This window comes from Mus musculus, chromosome 7 (assembly GCF_000001635.26).
Source record: "Mus musculus strain C57BL/6J chromosome 7, GRCm38.p6 C57BL/6J".
NCBI classification, from domain to species: Eukaryota; Metazoa; Chordata; class Mammalia; order Rodentia; family Muridae; genus Mus; species Mus musculus.
Window position 1 is genome coordinate 12,877,869 of NC_000073.6, and position 19,875 is coordinate 12,897,743.

General features: G+C 44.7%; 1 protein-coding gene across 1 annotated transcript; it reads left to right on the forward strand.

The window, feature by feature from the left end:
* Positions 1-3,309: 3,309 nt before the first annotated feature.
* Positions 3,310-15,554, forward strand: Zfp128 (zinc finger protein 128). Its single transcript, NM_153802.4, has 4 exons — positions 3,310-3,492; positions 6,775-6,901; positions 7,155-7,250; positions 12,128-15,554. Exons 1-4 carry the CDS (start codon positions 3,427-3,429, stop codon positions 13,555-13,557), a joined length of 1,719 nt encoding a protein of 572 aa, NP_722497.1. The 5' UTR covers positions 3,310-3,426; the 3' UTR covers positions 13,558-15,554.
* Positions 15,555-19,875: the final 4,321 nt, after the last annotated feature.

Sequence of the window (19,875 nt, forward strand, 5' to 3'; positions counted from 1 at the left end):
AACCAAACTAGGACAATGGTAATAACTGAATGATCTGCCTTAGTATCTAGAATGACTGTAAAGCTGTGATTCTCAACCTTCCTAATGTTGCAGCCCTTTAATACAGTTCCTCATGTTGTGGTTGACTCCCAATGATCATAACTGTAATTTTTCTACTGCTGTGAATTATAATGTGTGTGTGTGCGTGTGCGTGCGTGTGTGTGTGTGATATGTTCAGGCTATCTGACCCCAAAGGAGTTGTGACCCATGGGTTGAGAACCACTGTTCTAAAGAAACAGTTTTCAGCTCAACATAGAATGTCCATCTTCTGATAACAATCTTATCTATAAAACTAAGGAATTTATCCCTACTGCATTAGATCCTGCTGATCCTCCTGAATGACTAGATATTGAGTTTTGAGCCTGGTTATCTGGGTCAATTTCTCCCTCATTCCTAGGGTTGAGTGTTGCTCCCTTGAGAGCTTTAAGATTTACTATCCTTGTCTGTGGGAAGCCATTGCAGAGTGGCAGTTACAGAGTGGCAGTTGCAGAGTGGCAGTTGCAGAGTGGCAGTTGGCTACTGCTGGCCACCACACATACATAGGCAGTAAAGGTTCTTTTGCCAAGATGAGGTTTTGAGAATTAACCAAAGTTAACCAATCAGATGAGAGACAAGTTAACCAATCAGATGAGAGACAAGTTAACCAATCAGATGAGAGACAAGTTAACCTATCAGATGAGAGACAAGTTAACCAATCAGGTGAGAGAGAACGCCTCTCCTAGGCCTATATAAGCAGCGCCAGTTCTGGGCTTGGGGTCACTTCGACTCTGCAATCAAGCTCTCCCAATAAACGTGTGTGGAAGGATCCTGTTGCAGCATCGTTCTTCCTGGCCAGTCAGGTGCACGCAAGACTTGCCAAATTTGGATCAACTTTCCTTAGCCTAATGTTTTCCTTTTTTTTTTTTTTAACATCATAGACAAAGGTAAGAGGCAGGATTACTAGAATACTTTTGCATTCATTTTTCAAATGTCTTTTATTTCCCAATTCAAAATAAGACCCTTTTTGAAAAGGTTTTTGAATAGCTTCTACAGTGGCTGCTACAACTTGAGAGAAGCTGCCAATAGCTTGAGTGGCTGTTAGCCAATTTCTAACAATCACCATGTTTTACTGGTGCTGTAGCAACTCTACACTGGTGGCTCCATCAAACCCAACCTGCCTGATCAGGTTTATCACCATCAAAGTTTTCACCAAATTGTGCTGTGCTTAAATATGCCTAAAATAAACTATTTGGGGTCAGACTTCCAAAGTTTGAACCAACACTAACTACTTAGTCCTGTTGTGCCTGAGCTACCCTTTAGCCTCCTGTGGATCATTACTTTGCTGGCTCTGGTGACTGCAAGGATTCCGGCAGGTCCCAGTGTCATACTTCCTCCAGCATGGTTGCACCCCAAAGAGCATCATCCCCAACTGTTCTAATGCCTGAGACTACAGGGAAATATCTCATTCAAACCCACTGCACTGCTTGAAACTGAGGCAGGTGAGCATAGGAGATAGTTTAGTACACTAAGACCCCCATCCCCTATTTGATTTGAGATTATGAAGACACAGTCCTCTTGCAGTAACACACTTGGGAGCCTTCAGTGTCACATACTATACACACACACACACACCTCTCCAAACAATGCCTCTAGTAACCTCAGAACTTCTAGCTATATCAGGCTACCCATACTTCCATCTCTGAACAGTAGTATAAGTTTTCCCGTCCTTGGCAATGTTCAAATTAGACAGTTTCCATTCAAGTATATTCTCAGCATTGTCTGTGTATGAAGAATGGAAAAGCTGATCTGGCCTGACCTAGTTTCAGATGCATACACAAGAAAGGAAAACTGTGCCCTCTGTTACTTTTAGGGAGACCCTCCTATTTACCTTATGCTGATACATAAGGGCACACTTATGTTTAAAATCAGATGCATTATAAAAAGGACATGCACAGTAGAGAAAACGAATATATGACTTACTCTATCAATCAGAGTAGAGAACCACCCAAACTACATATCTAGTAATCAGCACCCCCTTCTCCTGAACCCTATAAAAGGAAGCCCTGAGCAATAATCTGGACACTGAGAATCTTCACTCCCATAACTCATTGTCAATCTTTAATAGCATACCTACATAATATGTAATTTCACTTTTACTCAAATAACATTATCTTACTTTTTTTCTGTAAGCTCTTAAATTCAATTCTTTGGAAAAGAGGCCAAGAACCTAGAAATGCCCAGCCCAGACCCAGAGCACCAGTTATGACACTACTGTCATTGTCAGACTGGTGAGGAAGATGCCAGGAGAGAACAAAGGAAACTACTAGGCTGAAAGGAGGGAGAGACAGAGAAGGGAGGATGAGAATAAAAGGACCTGCTGTTTGCTGGACTGCAGCTCTGTATTAGAGCACTTACCACTCTTGCATAAAGACCTAGGTTCAATATCCAGTACTGGGGAGTGGGGATAGTGGAGGAAGGGCAGAGCCTGCTGTTCTACACCTGATAGTCTCTGTCTCTTTAAGGGTATAGTGTATTTTTGGTCTTTTTCTATTACATCATCAACCTAGTGAAAACTAGCAAAAGCCCATTGTTTCCTTCCTTCTTTCCTTCCTTCTTTCCTTCCTTTCTCTCTTTTCCTCTTTCTCTCTTTCCTTCTTTCTTTCCCTTTTCAAGGCAGGGTTTTGTAGCCCTGGCTGTCCTGGAACTCACTCTGTACACCAGACTGGGCAGGAATCAGAAATCTGCCTGCCGGGCAGCCGGGTGTGGTGGTGCACGCCTTTAATCCCAGCACTCAGGAGGCAGAGGCAGGCAGATTTCTGAGTTCGAGGCCAGTCTGGTCTACAAAGTGAGTTCCAGGACAGCCAGGGCTATACAGAGAAGAAACCCTGTCTCGAAAAACCAAAAAACCAAAAAACAAAACAAAACAAAAAAACCAACAAAACAAAAAATTCCAGCAGCAGGTCAGATTGACCAATTCTAACACCAAGACCTTGCCGCTGCGCGCCCAACTCACGGTGCAGATGCATATATGCCCTGAACTCAGCCGTCAGGGCGGGAGGATTATTTTCCAGGCAACTCGAAGCCCAAGTGATGCCCGCACCCGCAGGTAACGGAATGTAAGCTGACCTCTGCTGGTACCCAGACCTGATCCTTAAACAAGACCTGTGAGTGGTTGCACTCCCTTAGACCAGAGGCCAGGCCTTCCCCGATTGGTCAACGTTGGGCTGGCGCTAGCTTCCATTGGTTAAGTGCTGCGTCTCGGCGCGTGGCCTTCTGGGAATTGTAGTCTCAGTGTCCCTGGCGCTGCCGCCATTGTCCAGCGGGAGGCCAGTCGGGTGGTCCCCAGGACGGGGCTGAGTTTAAAATTAGGGTGTCCTTGGACGTCTGTGGCTAACCTGTTGGCCTGGAATGGACCACCAGGACAAAGCAGCAACAGTGGCAATGGCCTCGCGGCCGCAAGCAACACAACTTCAGGTAACAAAAAGGACAGATTGGACTCCGAGTCCTGCTGTCCCCGACAGAGTGACCTGTAACCCGCGGCGCTTTTTCCACAAGAGAAACAAGCGCTGTGGCTCAGCCTCCGAGCCTGGGTCCAAATCTAGTTCCCTCTGTGTGCATGCTTCAGCCTCCTGTCTGCGTGCCATGGGGTGGAGGGGAGGAGGGTGGTCATTTCCCTGAGGACTGACAGGCTCTGCTCAGGGGTTCGATCCCACTCTGGCCAACGCCCTCCCATTTATCCCGAAAGACGGTTCTCGGAGATGACAGGTGACTGGCTAGCATTACAGAGCAACCACATTGCGGGTACGGTCCTCAAAACATGTCCTAAGGCGCAGAATCAACCGACTTTTAAGGGAACCTCCGCACCATGACCCCTATTTTGCAAGTAAGGCATAACTTCACGGGGCAGAGGTACCAAGTTAGGAAAACAGAAGTAACTAGTAAGGGTCACGCCCTTCTGGGCCTTGGGAAAACTGGTAGGTGTGGCTATCAGTGTTTGTCTAGCTCCTGATCATCAAAGTCTGCACTTGTAGACAAATTGCTTATTCTGTTCACCGTAGTTCACCTAGCAGAAGCCAAGACCATTTCATACATAAGTTCTGCAACTTTGAAATTATGCTCTGGAGGTCAGGAGGTGGGTATTTGGTTTGCTTGGGGGAAATTTGCGTTAATTACATTTGGTGTGAAAAGTAAGCTTATGATAGTCTTAGATTGCAAATGATCAGATTCATGTCATCTCAGTTTTTCATGAAATGTGACCAGAGTGTAGAACTGAGAACTGAGGCCTATCAACAGCTATATGAATGAGCCATAGTGAAGGTGGATTCGCCAGCCCCAGTCAAGTCTCAGGTAACCGTCATGAGGCTGACAGTTTGTCAAGGAGTAAGCGATGAGACGGGCGGGAAAAGAGGTGTGTTTAATCAATCTGTTGTCGTGTTTCAGGTAGTACACACAAAACGTAGTGAGACCTGAAATAAACACTACTTCATGGTTTCTGATGGGGTAGGAAATCAAGAGTGACTTAGTTTATGGATCTACCCTAGGCTCTTAAAGTTATATTCAAAATGACAGTCCAACAGTTATTACTTGAGACTTATCAGAGCCTAGAAGACCCACTGTCAAGATAGTTCATTCACATGCTGTTGGCAGGAGAACTCAGTGTTTCTCCTTGTAGGCCTTGCTATGAAGCACTTAGGTCTCACTGTGTAAAGTGAAGTTTCCTATAGAGTGGTGTGATCCAGAAGATGGCAAGGTAGAAGCTGTGTTGTCACCTGTGACCTCAGCTCAGACTTTATGCTGTCATTTCCACAGTATCCTATCAGTTATAGAAGTCAGCATGGTTGCATGCAGATCGGGGGTGGGGAGGGGAGGGGGGGTTACTAAGGGGCCATTTTGGAGACTAGCCTCCACAGGAGCAAGGACCAAATAAGGAGACCCTAGAGGTCTAGTACATTAGTTTCTTGTGGTTGCTGTAGCAAGTATTTACAAAATGTGTGGCAAAAGACAATGTACATTGTAAGCCAAGAGTGGTGACGCATGCATATAATCCAGCAACATGAGTGACTGAGGCAGGAAGATGATAAATTCAAAGCCAGGCTGGACCCTCTCTCAGAATTAAAAAAAAAAAAAAAGGTGCGGGGAGGGTGGGGGGGACACAGTCTAGAGATGAGAAGTCAGAAATGAGCACCACTAAACTAAGCAGAGCCATACTTCCACCAAGTTCTAGGGGATGTTCTCTGCTTTTCCAACTATAAGAGCTGTAGCCCCGGCACTCCTTGCCTTGTGGCCTTTTATCTAGCCTTAGAGCAGCAATGTAGCATCTCGCTTAGGTGATCACATTACTTTCCAACTTCTCAAGTCTCACGCCTATCTCCTAAATGTGTGGTTGCATTTAGAGGCCACCCAGATAACTCAGGACATGTGCCTGTTTTGTCGTCTTTATCATATCGGCAAAGTCTATGTTACTATTGTAATATTCATAAGTTTCAGGAGCAGGTACCTGGATATCTTTGGGAGAGTGATCAGCCTTTATTGAAAAGTGACAAGAAGCCATTCAAGTGTCCAGAGCAGTGGTTCTCAATGCTGTGACCCTTTAATACAGTTCGTCATACTGTGGGGACCCCCAACCACAAAATTATTTTGTTGCTACTTCATGACTATAATTTTGCTACTGTTGTGAATCGTAATGTAAATATCTGATATGCAGGATATCTGATATGCAACCCCCAAAGGAGTTGCAACCCACATCTTTTTTTTGGGGGGGGGTTTCGAGACATGATTTCTCTGTATAGCTCTGGCTGTCCTGGAACTCACTTTGTAGACCAGGCTGGCCTCAAACTCAGAAATCTGCCTGCCTCTGCCTCCCAAGTGCTGGGATTAAAGATATGCGCCACCACTGCCCGGCTGCAACCCACATCTTAAGAAGCACTGTTTTAGGGACTGGTGGTGTAGCTCAGTGTGAAGAGTGCTTGCCTAGCATGTGGGACGTCCTAGCACCACACACAAAATGGAAAATCGGGGAAAGGTGTTGAGAAGGACTGGTATAGGGTTGGAAAGAACCTCTTGAACATTGGGTAAGATACTGAAAGCTGAGCGAAGATAGTAGGTTAAAAAGAGGGAGGGGGCAGAGATGGGACCTGGTGATCAAATAACAAATAATGCTGATGTGGCCTGGTCATCAATAGAAGAATGTGTAGAAGACAAAGATCTGATCACCTGAGGTTGCCTTCTGGCCTCTATACAGACATGCATACACACAAACACTCATAAACATACTCAAAAACAAAAAACCTAGTAGTCATATCTTTTTCTTTTAAGATTTATTTTTTATTATACATAAGTACACTGTAGCTGACTTCAGACACACCAGAAGAGGGAGTCAGATCTCTTTACAGGTGGTTGTGAGCCACCATGTGGTTGCTGGGATTTGAACTCAGGACCTTTGGAAGAGTAGTCGGTGCTCCTGACCGCTGAGCCATCTCGCCAGCCCTTCTAGCCATTTCTATATGTCATAAACCTGCATGTCTAGTCTGTCTGATCAGTCATAGGTCAGCTGTGTCTGGCTTTGTTGATCCTGCCAAGTGCTCTCATATGTTGTCATGGTAGCCCATGCCTACCCCATAGTGCTCCAGTAGGCTCCCAGTGAGGGCTGAGGCACATCAGTCAGAGTGTACAGTTTGTCAAGACCCCTGCCTGCCTGTTTCCTCTACCACAGAGTTAGATGGTCCAACTAATCGAGGTTGCCTGGAAATGTTTCAGGAGCCAGTGACTTTCCGAGATGTGGCTGTGGACTTTACCCAAGAGGAGTGGGGGCAGCTGGACCCTACCCAGAGGACTCTGTATCGTGATGTGATGCTGGAGACCTTTGGGCACCTTCTCTCTGTGGGTAAGTTCTGCTTCCCTAGCTATAGTGGTGGAATCTTCCTGAGTCATGATGGTGGGCCTCTAACATGGAGCTCTAACTTAACCTTGAGTCCTCATTCCCTGTAGGACACTCTTGTGTCCTTTCTGTCACAGACCAAAACCCTCATGTGACTGTGAGATACCCACATGTCCTGATGGTCAAGAGCCTGAGCTGCAGCCTGGGCTTGTTTTTCCCAGAGCAGCTTCCGACTTCCTGTGTCTCTTCCTATTTCCAGGTCCTGATCTTCCCAAACCTGCAGTTATCTCCCAGCTGGAACAAGGTGCTGAGCTGTGGGTGGCAGACAGAGGAGGCACCGGGGCCTGCCATCCAGGTAAGAACCCCACCAAATGGGTGCCCCCTAGTGGGGGGTGATTCCAGGAGGCCACTAGAGATGTACTTAGGAAGAATATGGTTTCATGGCCCTCAAACCTATTCCTCTTTTAGGAGCTTCACGGGACTTAGCATCAGACTAAAAGCTTTGGTTATAGCCAAAGATGCAAAGAAAAATCTGTGAAGGAAAAAGGCTTTAGGAGGCAAAGTCTAGAGCAGTGATTCTCGGCCTTCCTAACACCGTGACTCTTTAATACAGTTCCTCATGTTGTGGTGACCCCCAACCGTAACATTATTTCCGTTGCTGCTCCATAACTGTGATTCTGCTACTGTGATGATTTGTAGTGTAAATATCTGATATGCAGGACATCTGATATGTAACCCCCAGGTTGAGAACCACTGGTCTAGAGGCAGCAGATATGAGTTTCTAGATCTTCAGACTCTAGAGTCAGACAAGAATGTGCTCGGTTCCTCCAGCAGTGAGCTGTGATAGTACATGAGGGACCATGATCTCCAGGGAGGATGAGAGTCTGTCCTAGGGACACTGTGTCTAGCGCATACCATGATTCTGGTGCTTGAAATAAAAGTAGACAGGTGAACTTTTCTTACCAATTAGGATGGTGGGAACCCACCCCAAATCCAAGTCCCCTAACACTCCCAAAGGCCAGCAAACTGTGAGCAAACTTCTCGTAGACTGCCAGGTTAGCCAGATGTCTTGTATTTCTGGAGGGTCCACTGGGGCCTCACCCCCCTCTGCTCACAAAAGCCATCCACTTCCTCTCCAGCAGTGAGAGTCCTGCCTTGATTGTGTTTCTGCAGCATCTTACTTTCTAGGCCACACCCTTTCTCATTAGCATTCCCAGCATCCTCTTCCTGGCCTTCCATTCAGTTCTTGCACGCTGGATTCTGTAAACCTGTTCCTCATACCCTTCTATTCGTCTAATATCTAACTAGAACAGACTCTAGTTAGATATTAAACACTTGTCCTAGGACTGAAGGGTTGGCTCATTGTTAAGAGCTCTTGTTTTTCTTGCCAAGGACCAGGGTTCAATTCCCAGCACCCACCCAGGACCCCTGACTTAGCTGGCACTGGTGCTAGCTTGGCATTTTAGAAATGTGCTAGGGATAATGGTTCTAAGCTGCTCAGGGTTACAGTTTGACTACAATAGCTCTAGCCATCCCTTCCATGTTCCGGTGAGAAGTAAGGGAGGAGGTAGGAACAGGGCCACACATCTGTCCCCTGGTCCCAGTACTCTTTGGTCAGGCTTGGATTCCTTGCTCTTATCCTGACACTGTTTCCTAGAGAAGGTGGAAAGGAGAGGTCTAATACATAATAAATGGGCTGGTACACTGGGACTCTGACAGCTGGAATGAATATGGTATGGCTCTGGTGACATATAGCCAGCAGCCTGGAGTCAACCCTCCCAAATGCTTCAAGGGGTGCAGAGAGACAAACTGACCTCTATGAAGAGGTGTGACCCTCACTGTCAGGTTCGTGAGTCTGCAGCAGATCCATTTCTCCCTCCTTTATTGCTTGTTGCCAATGCTGCTTCCAACCGCTTTGTTGTCAGGAGCAAATCCGACTCATCTGGAGGAGTGCTTCTCACTGACAGCATATGCTATGACTGAATCTAGGTTCTAAAATAACGGAGCCTTGACTGGCTAGCGCAGCAGGTGTGGCATCAGAATTATAGCAGAGACTGTTAGTCATACATGTCCTAGAAGCAAAGGCCTCCAGAGAGTCCTGTTAGAATGGAAACATGCTTTGCATTAATACTTGTGTAGATGCCCTACTGCTACCATAGCAAATTACTCTGACAAAGTGGTTGGGAAACGTACAGATTTGACTGGTTGTCGTAATAAACTCCTGTAAGTCCAAGCACTGTGCAGGAAAGCCCCTGCAAAACCCTGGCCAATGTGTTTCCTCACATTTGTGAAAGTTGGTTGGAGTGGAGAGGAGTTACTAGTTCCTCAGAAGCGACTGCTCTGGCAGTTCCAGTAGAGGCCCCACTGCCTTGTCTCTGCTGGTGTGCAGAGAGAGGCTGCCGTGTACCATGGCTCATGGGGCGGCCTTCTGCACAGCACATCACTCAGCTCTGTATCCACTGCCTCACATTCCTCGTAGACTCTGGCTCGCCAGCCTTTCCTCCATGGAACCTCTTGGTGATGTTTAGAATCCCTAGAGAACTGCACACTTTTAATAGTCTTAATTTGGGCCTGGCGAAGTAGCTCACCAGTTAAGAGTGCTTTCTCTTCTTGTAAAAAACCTGAACTTGGTTCCAGCTATCTCTAACTGTAGCTCCAGGAGATCTGATGCCCTCTTCTGACCTCAGGCCCCTGCACACATATGCTGTGCATTCACATACATACGCATAAATAAAAATTAAAATTAAAATAAATTTCCATTAAAAATGTTTTAAATTAAATTTACAGTATCCTCTTTGCCATGTAACAGTGTCCAATGACTGGGATGTGGTTATCCTTGAGAGGCTATCATTCAGTTTAGCCCGCTCTTTATTCAATGAGAGTAATTCTTTTGTTTTAAAGGAAAAGAGTGCTTATCTAGGCCGAACCCCCTCCCAGTACAGCCATGTGGTTTAGTGGGCCTGTTGCATCTTGCTTTGTTTCTCACCAGTTCCCTCTTATAGTTACTTGACCTTCCCTGGTGTACTGTAGTCTCAACCCTACCGTTGCTTCCTCTTACCACAGTTTCACTCTGGAGAAACTATGACTTTCTAAACACTATGGCTCAGTAGTCTGGTAGGGGGTCAACTGGAGCGGCGAGAGCCCCTGGCCTGGCCCAGTTACACCAGCTCAGCCCTCAGTACTGGCCTGAAATCTCCCTCTCTGGGTCCTCTTCATTCCTCCGCCCCTTCCCTTTGGCAACATTGGTCTGGACCAGGGTTGCCCTGAGACTGTATTTTAATAGCATCAGCTCAGAAGTCCATTCAGCAAGCATTCCTGAGGACTCACCCATTTAATAATGCTTTTGATGCTAGGAGTGTAGCAGAAAATAAGATTGACAGACTGAGATGAGCCTTCAGTCAGGTGTCTGAAGTGAAATTATCAGGAGGTGATGGTTGAAACAAACTACAACAACAACAAAAAGCCTGAGAAACAGGGTAGATGATGCTCCCAGGACACACAGAAGTGCCTCTTTTCTGAGGTAACACTGAAGCAGGCAGATGTCTGGGGATGCACGCTCCAGCCAGAGAAAGCCGCATGGGGTGTGGCAGGAGGGACAGTAAGGAAGACAGCAGGGAAGAATGGGAAGCAGAGCAGGAGAGCACAGGCTTCAGAGGTGATCTGCATGGTGAGCAGAGGGGTAAGCAGGATGGAAAGAAGAACGAAGACCAAAGTGTGGATACTTCGCTCCTTCTTAGAATGGGGAACAAAATACCCATGGAAGGAGTTACAGAGACAAAGTTCGGAGCTGAGACAAAAGGAAGCACCATCCAGAGACTGCCCCACCTGGGGATCCATCCCATATACAACCACAAAACCCAGACACTATTGCATATGCCAGCCAGATTTTGCTGACAGGACCCTGATATAGCTGTCTCTTGTGAGGCTATGCCAGTGCCTGGCAAATACAGAAGTGGATGCTCACAGTCAGCTATTGGATGGAACACAGGGCCCCTAATGAAGGAGCTAGAGAAAGTACCCAAGGAGCTAAAGGGGTCTGCAACCCTATAGGAGGATCAACGATATGAACTAACCAGTACCCGCACACACACACCCAGCTGTGTCTCTAGCTGCATATATTGCAGAGGATGGCATAGTTGGCCATCAATGGGAGGAGAGGCCCTTGGTCTTGTGAAGATCATATGCCCCAGTACAGGGGAATGCCAGGGCCAGGAAGCAGGAGTGAATGGGTTGGGGAGCAGGGCAGGGGGAGGGTATAGGGGACTTTGGGGCTAGCATTTGAAATGTAAATGAAGAAAATATCTAATAAAAGAAGAAAAAAAAGCAGAAACTCAAAAAACATTTTTGTGTGGAATGACACATTTTTATTAAGCCCCTCTGTGTGCTGTTCAGAGGCAGCAAAGGGTGTAATGCCCAGCCAGTCTCAGCTTCTTCAGCTGTTCTCCTGTGGCCAGGCTCTTGGTTTTCCCTTGAATCCCTCCAGCATTCACTGAGACAGATGTGTTTGAATATTTAGCACCTGTCAGTTCCAGGCACTGATTGGACGCTAGTGTCATGGGTGAGTCTTAGGCAGGGTGGGGCTGAAAAGATGGCTCAGCGGATGAGAGCACCTACTGCTCTTGCAAAGGACGTGGGTTCTGTTCCCAAAACCCACAAGTTGGCTCACAAGTACTCTCTGCCCTCAGTGGACTCCTGCATGAATGTTGAGGGTGGGCAATGAAGAGAAGCATAAAGTCCTCAATAAAGTGTAATTCCTAATCCCTAAAACCAGCTGTCTATAAGATGGGGCCTGTATAATCATAAGAGTAATTATAGGAAGCAAAAGGGTCACAGTAAGAAAATGATATGTGACAACAGAAGCAGAGACTATTGAGAGAGGTCTGAAGATGCTGCTCTACTGACTTCCATAGGTTCTTCTGTGGAGCTCCCAAGAACAACCAGCCCTGCTGACATCTGGACTTTAGGACTTCATATTGTAAAATACAAAACACAGCTACTTTGGGGCACGAGGTTTATGGTAGAGTGTAACAGTGTCCTTGCAAGAAAATAGTACATTTTTATTTTGTTTCCAGTGCTTGGTCTAGTTGTAAAGCTGTGGTTGAGGGCAGGGATAGTTGGTGTCAAGGGGAGAATCAGGTGTTACCAAAGCAGGTTGTCAAGGTCCAGGGTATTGGAACCTACTTCTCTCCTTGTTTTCCATTAACTACTCAGAGCTCTTTGTTTTTCTTTTAGGCTGGATTCTTGAACCTGAAGACCACACATTGCTCAAGGACCAGGGCCTCCCAAAAATGGAACCATCCCCTATTACAGAAAAGGATGGGTTTGCAAAGGCTGTTCCTTGTCGTTCTATGATAGGGATAGATCAGGAAAGTGATGGCCAGAGGCAGGCACTCAAGAAGGACCAGAGTAACTTGAATGACCCCAAAGAGATACCACTTCAAAGTCAAAGCCACAAAAGTCTTGGACTTGTGGAAGCCTGTGTTCTTGGCTTAAACACTTATCTATTACCAGATATTTCTGGAAGAGAGTATGGCTGTACTTATGACTCACAAGTTAAAAATTCAGAACATAATCCAAGCTTAGTTAGACAACGGACAGACTCCCCTGCAACACAGTCCTTTGATGACAATGGCAGTCAAAAAGCCTTTGATCAAATTATGCCCATTACAGAACTCACAAAAAGTCAGGTGCAAGATAAACCCTATAAGTGTACTGATTGTGGGAAGTCATTTAACCATAACGCACATCTCACAGTGCACAAGAGAATTCATACGGGAGAAAGACCTTACATGTGCAAAGAGTGTGGGAAAGCCTTCAGCCAGAACTCCTCCCTTGTTCAACATGAGCGAATCCACACTGGAGACAAGCCTTATAAGTGTGATGAATGTGGGAAATCTTTTTGCCACAGTACACACCTTACAGTCCATAGGAGAATTCACACTGGAGAGAAACCCTATGAGTGTCAGGACTGTGGGAGGGCCTTCAATCAGAATTCATCCCTAGGTCGACACAAGAGGACACACACTGGGGAGAAGCCTTATACCTGCAGTGTTTGTGGGAAATCTTTCTCCCGGACCACTTGCCTCTTCCTGCACCTGCGGACTCACACTGAGGAAAGGCCATACGAGTGTAATCACTGTGGAAAGGGCTTCAGGCACAGTTCCTCCCTGGCCCAGCATCAGCGGAAGCACGCTGGTGAGAAACCCTATGAGTGCCGACAGAGGCTGATCTTTGAGCAGGCGCCGGCTTTAATAAAGTACGAATGGACAGAACCCCTCGGCTGTGACTCACCGTTGAGTCAAGGTGAAAGGACTCAACGGAGTGATAGGCCCTTTAAGTGTAATCAGTGTGGAAAGTGTTTCACTCAGAGTTCTCACCTCATCCGACATCAGCTCACCCACAGCAGAGAGGAAGAACCACTACGTGGACGTAGCAGAAGGCAAGAACAGCCGTGTAGACGGGGCTCAAGACTCATTCAGAATACAAACTCAAATTCAAGGGAGCTTCCTGTTGCCCAGCCAAAGGCAGGACAAGCCAGCAGAACCCTGGCCCTGTTTGACCTTCGTGAAATTATGCAGGAGCAAAACCCTGTGCATGTTATTGGGGTAGAAGAACCTTCAGTGGGCAACTCCATGCTGTTTGACACCAGAGAATCTAGATAGGAAGATAATTCTTTAGATATCTTTTGAGTTACCAGGCACAAACATTATGCCCACACAGTGTATGGGTGGCAAGAGATGGCACAATATCAGTATTGACCTCTGACTTCCTAAGGAAGTGGTGCCTCCCACACAGTTGAGGTTGGTGGTTCTCAAACGTATCAAACTCAGCTCCTGTTTTTGTTTTCTGAGACAAGGTGTCATGTGGCCCAAGCTGGCCTCAAACTCACTATATATCCAAGGATGACCTTGAATTTTCTGATTTTTCTGTTTTCATTTGCCTCCCTAAGTCTGGGATCATAGCTGTGTGCCACTAGACCCAGCAACAGCAGACACCTTGAGATATCTTCTCCATTATCCCACAGTGAGTTTACCAGGAATAAAGTCTCTGCACTGGCATAGTGTGGAAATAACATATGACCCTTGTTGTGTGTAATTTAAAAAAAAACAAGCTTCCACCTTTGCCCAGAACTGTGGCGCTCAATCCTGGTTTAGCTCCAAGATCGGCTGCCACCAGTCCCACTCCCAAGTTGTCTGTTCCTCCTGGCTTAACTGAGCCAACAGCCAGCTATTGCCTTCCCCGAGTTCTTTGTAAAGGATAGTTAATTTATGGTGTATTATGTCAATGTGCTATCTTACCATGTCCATGTGGACCTATTTTTACCAGGAGATCATGGTCTGAAACTTTAAGACTGGTTCAAGGATACTGCTGTCTAAAAAAACACCATAAGGGACTTTATCATGCCAAATTGATTTTGCAGAATAGTGATGAATTCTTATGAAAGTTTGAACAAATCAAAATGCTATTGTATTGTGGAAACTGTCTAAATTCCTAATGTCCACAAAGTACTATGTGTTTCTATGTGAATTCAAGTCAGAAACCCAGTTTATGTATCACACAGGTTAAGTCACATGTAGCTCAGTTCTGCACTTGACAGTCATTGCAGCATGCTTATCTCCTGTCCTCATTTCAGTACATCATCTGACAGAGAAGGACCCACAGAATTCTACAACATCCTCTAAAGGAGTCACAGCGCCTATGAAAACCACTATCTTGAAATATCCAAGGTTGTTAGAGGTAATTTGACCTCAGAGGACATTTGGTAATATGTGGAGTCATTTTTGTCCCTGCAACTTAAAAGATGTTACTGCTATCTGGGTGGAGGCCCTGGATACTGCTCAACATACTTAAGTGTCCAGAGCAGCTCTTCCAAGAATTTTCTAGCCCCAAATATCAATAGTATTAACATGGAGAAGCCCTGATACAAACTCAACCCAGAAGGTTGAGTAATAAAACACTAGGCTGGCATGTAAAAGGCCCTAAATTCAGTCCCCAGTACAAAAGATACAATAACTCACCTTTTCTAAACTGTAAATTGATTAAACAATGCTGTATTTGAGTTGTTCTTAACAAATAGAGTCATATATATATATATATATATATATATATATATATATATATATTAGTGTTAAGTAAATTACTGATTTGCAATATTTATATTCAGGGTGAATAATTCCTTTATCTTTCTGTAAATCTTTTATCACTTAACAATGAACATTCTAAAAGACAAATGATATATTTTCACTGGGTCTCCTACCAGTATTGTTTTCACATCCACCCCAGAAAACCATCTTGTTCATCTCTCTGAATATATTTGTAAAAGGCTAAGACTTTAAGGATATATAGCTGCAACCACACTGACCCACGGGGACAAAGCCTTTTGCATAATCACACTAAGTCCATCATTTTGGGGTTTTGTCACATGGGTTTTTGAGCAGTGCTTCTGGGCCAGAATTTGAATGAAAGCAGTGACTGGGGTTATTGATTGTACTCCTCTCAACCAGAGCAGAAGATCTTTAGGGAGAAGTTACTCTTTTACATCTCCAGGGAAAAGATTACTAATATCTAACGGACACCATCAAATATCCAGCATCCACATGTTCCTGGTTGCTTCATAAAACTTCATATTTGTTTTAATCTTTCCGTAACTTATACAAGATCTACACGGTGTGTTTGGTTTCTTTCTTAAATCTTTTAGTTCTGCTGTTTCTTCATCTATTGTTTGTTACTTAAATAACTTTGATATGGTGAACTGATTTCCGGTTTGGTATCAAGTCACTGAACTGTGCTAAGGGGGTGCCCCTTAAGATCACATGACTCAACCAATTTAAAAAGGAAAAGAAAGTCATTTAGAAAAAAAAGTGCTTGCAATATACTAAAACCTAATTTAAAAAGAAAAAAAAAGTCATTTAGAAAAAAAAAGTGGGGGGCTGGCGAGATGGCTCAGTGGTTAAGAGCACTGACTGTTCTTCCAAATGTCCTGAGTTCAAATCCCAGCAACCACATGGTGGCTCACAACCATCTGTAATGAGATATGCCCTCTTCTGGTGCATCTGAAGACAGCTACAGTGTACTTATGTATAATAATACATCTTTTAAAAAAAAAGAAAGAAGAAAGAAGGAAAGAAAGAAAGAAAGGTGCTTGCAATATATTAAAAACCTAATTTAAAAAGAAACAAAAAGTCATTTAGAAGATCACATGACTCCCATTGTTCTCAAAGCTCCTCCCCCATGCTCCATGTTCTATGAGGTTGCTGCAGGAAGACTATTGGAAAGCCTTCCTGTCAGCCCTTTTGTTGTTGTTGATGTTTTGTTTTGTTTTGTTTTGTTCGAGACAGGGTTTCTCTGTGTAGCTCTGGCTGTCCTGGAACTCACTCTGTAGACCAGGCTGGTCTCAAACTCAGAAATCCACCTGCCTCTGCCTCCCAAGTGCTGAGATTAAAGGCGTGTGCCACCACTGCCCAGCTCTCCTGTCAGCTCTTAATGCAAATAAATAAATAAATTTTAAAAGCTTTATACAAAACAAGATACTTTTTTTTAATTTACACTATGGTATCTTTCTTTTTTTAACATTTAGTTAGTTAGTTAGTTAGTTAGTTAGTTAGTTGAAATATTTATTATTTATATGTAAGTACACTGAAGCTATCTTCAGACACACCAGTAGAGGGCATCAGATGTCATTACAGATGGTTATGAGCCACCATGTGGTTGCTGCGATTTGAACCCAGGACCTTCAGAAGAACAGTCAGTGCTCTTAACCACTGAGCCATCTCTCCAGCCCAAGATACTCTTTTTTTAAGGTTCATTTACTTTATGTTTATGAGTGTTATTTCTGCATATAGAGCAGCATACCAGAAGAGGGCATCTGATCCCATTATAGATGGTTGTGAGCCACCATTTGGTTGCCGGGAATCAAACTCAGGACCTCTGGAGAAACAGACAGTACTCTTAACCACTGAGCCATCTCTCCACTCACCAACCCCCCCCCCCCCCAGCAAGATATCCTAACGACCATTCTCATATTTACAGGGAACTTCACCCTTATCTAATTGTTTTCCTCCACATGTTCTCTTAAGAAAAAAGAAGGCAGGTAGGGGGAAGGAGGTTCCCAACCTGTGTCCATGCAGTTCCTGACAAAAAGAACATTTATTGTTATCTCTGGTTTCTCATAGAGCCAGGAAACCAACTTAACCTAAAAAGAAACTAACTATGAAATATGCACAGCTCAGCTGTAGTCACATGCTTGTGCCCCAGGAGCATGGAATCAACTGATTTAGTTGTACAGAACAGTTGCCTGTCAGGTGCCTACCTTGAACAGTCATCCTAACAACAGCAGTTCTTGCCACTTTGAGGGAACAGTCCAGCATCAGGACTGCTGCCATCACAGCTCCTTACCTTTGCTCTCTTCTAAGAACCTGAAATCTGATGGGGTCTCCTTTGGAGTACACCTGGCTCCCAGGATACTTTGGATCAGCATTTTTGTTTTTCTTTTTTGATCTCCAGGGTGCTCACAAGACACTGTTGGTGTCCAGAATTTGCTTCTCTGCACTCACATTTCCCTCTGAGGTCGGCCTTTCATTTCCTTTGCCAAGCCTGACTTTTCATAATAACTCAGCTGTTATATCTTCTCTGGGAGCTTTTCATTCACAAAGCTAAGAAAAGGTGCATCAGCTGGCTGACTTTGTGGTAGTTCTATGAAGTAGTAGCATTTCTAGATGAGCCAGGAAGTGTGACACAGGCCTTTAATCCCAGCACTCAGGAAGCAGGGACAGGGGCAGGGGCAGCAAATCTCTTAAGTATGAGGCCAGCCTGTTCCAAGATATCCAGGATTACACAGAGAAACCCTGTGTCAAAGTCACATAGACAGATAGATAGATAGATAGATAGATAGATAGATAGATAGATAGATAGATAGATAGATAGATAGATAGCATGTGCAACCATATTCTAAATGAAAAAAAAGTAGGCCCAGAGCAAATATTACTAATTACCAGCATAAAGGTAATTATGTATGTTATATTCAAAAGTAATATAAAGTCAGACTTTCATATGAGCACCCAGTTTACAGTAGCTAAGATTTCAGTGACTCTGGGCTGGAAAGATGGCTCAGCAGTTAAGAGCACTGACTACTCTTCCTAAGGACCTGAGTTTAAAACCCAGCAACCACATGGTGGCTCACAACCATCCTTAATGAGATCTGATGCCCTCTTCTGGTGTGTCTAAAGACATCTACAGTGTACTTACATATAACAAATAAATAAATCTAAAAAATATATATTCAGTGACTCACTTATGTTGGAGGTGCTGCTGTGGGGTTTTGCCTTTTTCTCATGGTCCTGAGCAAACTGCTAAAGCCTCAGTCATTGTGCCTGTAATCAATACTGGGAGAAACAGGAAAGTAGGCAAGCCAATATTCACCTTTCTCATATGTCAAAGAAGGGCCTTCCCAGAAACCTCTGTCATATACCCACATAATTTGTTGGCCAAAAATGAGTCACAGGGCCATCTGTCATAAGAGGTTTGGAGTGGTAGTGTTCAGCATTCCTAACCTCTGGTGGCTGCAGGGAAGGTTGAAAAGGGCTCTGTCCCTTTTCTCTTCCAGTCTCTGGAGTCACCTGTATTCCACATTTCCACAGTGCCAACGTTCACCTCAGGCCTCTCCCCTGCTGCTTCACAGAATCAGTTGTGTCCACAACTGGGTGCTGCCATTCCTCAACGACCCTTCTGCCTTCCCCCAGCTTGCAAACAAGGTGGGGAAGGAGGGATGAGTACAGAGCAAATTCATGTACTAGGAGCCTGCTCAATACCCTTGCCTCCGTTGGAAGTAGCGAAACATTGTTTTCTCACCTGAGAGTCTCTGTGAGGAACTGAATTTGGCCGAGATTGCTGTACTGCCAATTTTCTCCTCAAAGCACTGATCACCTTACATCTTTCTGTTGCACAGTTCCCTCAATACACGCATCCTGTGGCTGCTCTCTATGAAGTTTGCTAGTATGGCTGTTAAAAAGACTGTTACTCGTGCACCATTCACTTTGTATGGAGCTCAAAGACAGACAAACTTGTAGACAATTTAGCAAATCCCAACAGTAAAGGCCTCCTAGTCAGGCACCTTGTCTAAAAGTCTGGAAGCTGTCTGTGATGTTTAAATGGCCTGCAGACACACACATACACACTCCACCCCCAGCTGTCTCGTGTAGTTAGTGTTAGTTAGCTAAGACTGGCTACATTCAAATAAAATGACAAAGGTTTCGGAAGGATTGTGGAAGGATTGTAGTTTAGGGCTTGAGGTTGCACTTAATGTGAGTAAAGGTCCAGGTTCCCCAGAACCAAAAAAATTAAGCAAAATATGGCTGGCAAGAAAGAAAAGTGGGTAAAAGTACTTGCTGCCAAAACTGAGTTTGACCTGCAGAACTCACTTGGTAAAAGGAAAGAACAGGGTTCCAAAAGTTGTCTCCTAACCTCTTCACGTGCATTGTGGTACGTACCCCACAACACACATAAACACACATGAACAAACACACACACCAAATAAATGTGATTTTAATATATATATATGTGTGTGTGTGTATACATATATACATATACATATACATATACATATACATATACATATACATATACATATACATATACATATACATATACATATACATATACATATACATATACATATACATATAACCTATGTGGGTATTTTGCCTGCTTGTATATCTGTGTAGCATTTGTGTGCCTGGTGCCTATGAAGGCCAAAAGAGGGTACCAAAACTCCTGGGACTGGAGTTAGACGGTTGTGAGCCATCAGAGGATGGACCTCACTCACTTGCACCGTGCATGCTCCAACTTCCCACACATCCCACAACTTCTACTCAGAAACACCAGCCTAGAGTCACCATCCTTCCCAACCCAACCCCCGGCAGGCATTCAGAACTACAACTCCCACAGGGCCGAAAGAATTAGCGCTGTGCTTTCTGGAACTTGTA

Bases quoted from the DNA above. Each gene is read 5' to 3' on its own strand.
- Zfp128 (NM_153802.4), top strand. From the start codon at position 3,427: ATGGACCACCAGGACAAAGCAGCAACAGTGGCAATGGCCTCGCGGCCG. The intron at 6,902-7,154 runs GTAAGTTCTGCT...TCCTATTTCCAG, and splicing joins TGGGCACCTTCTCTCTGTGG to GTCCTGATCTTCCCAAACCT. The intron at 7,251-12,127 runs GTAAGAACCCCA...TTTTTCTTTTAG, and splicing joins CACCGGGGCCTGCCATCCAG to GCTGGATTCTTGAACCTGAA.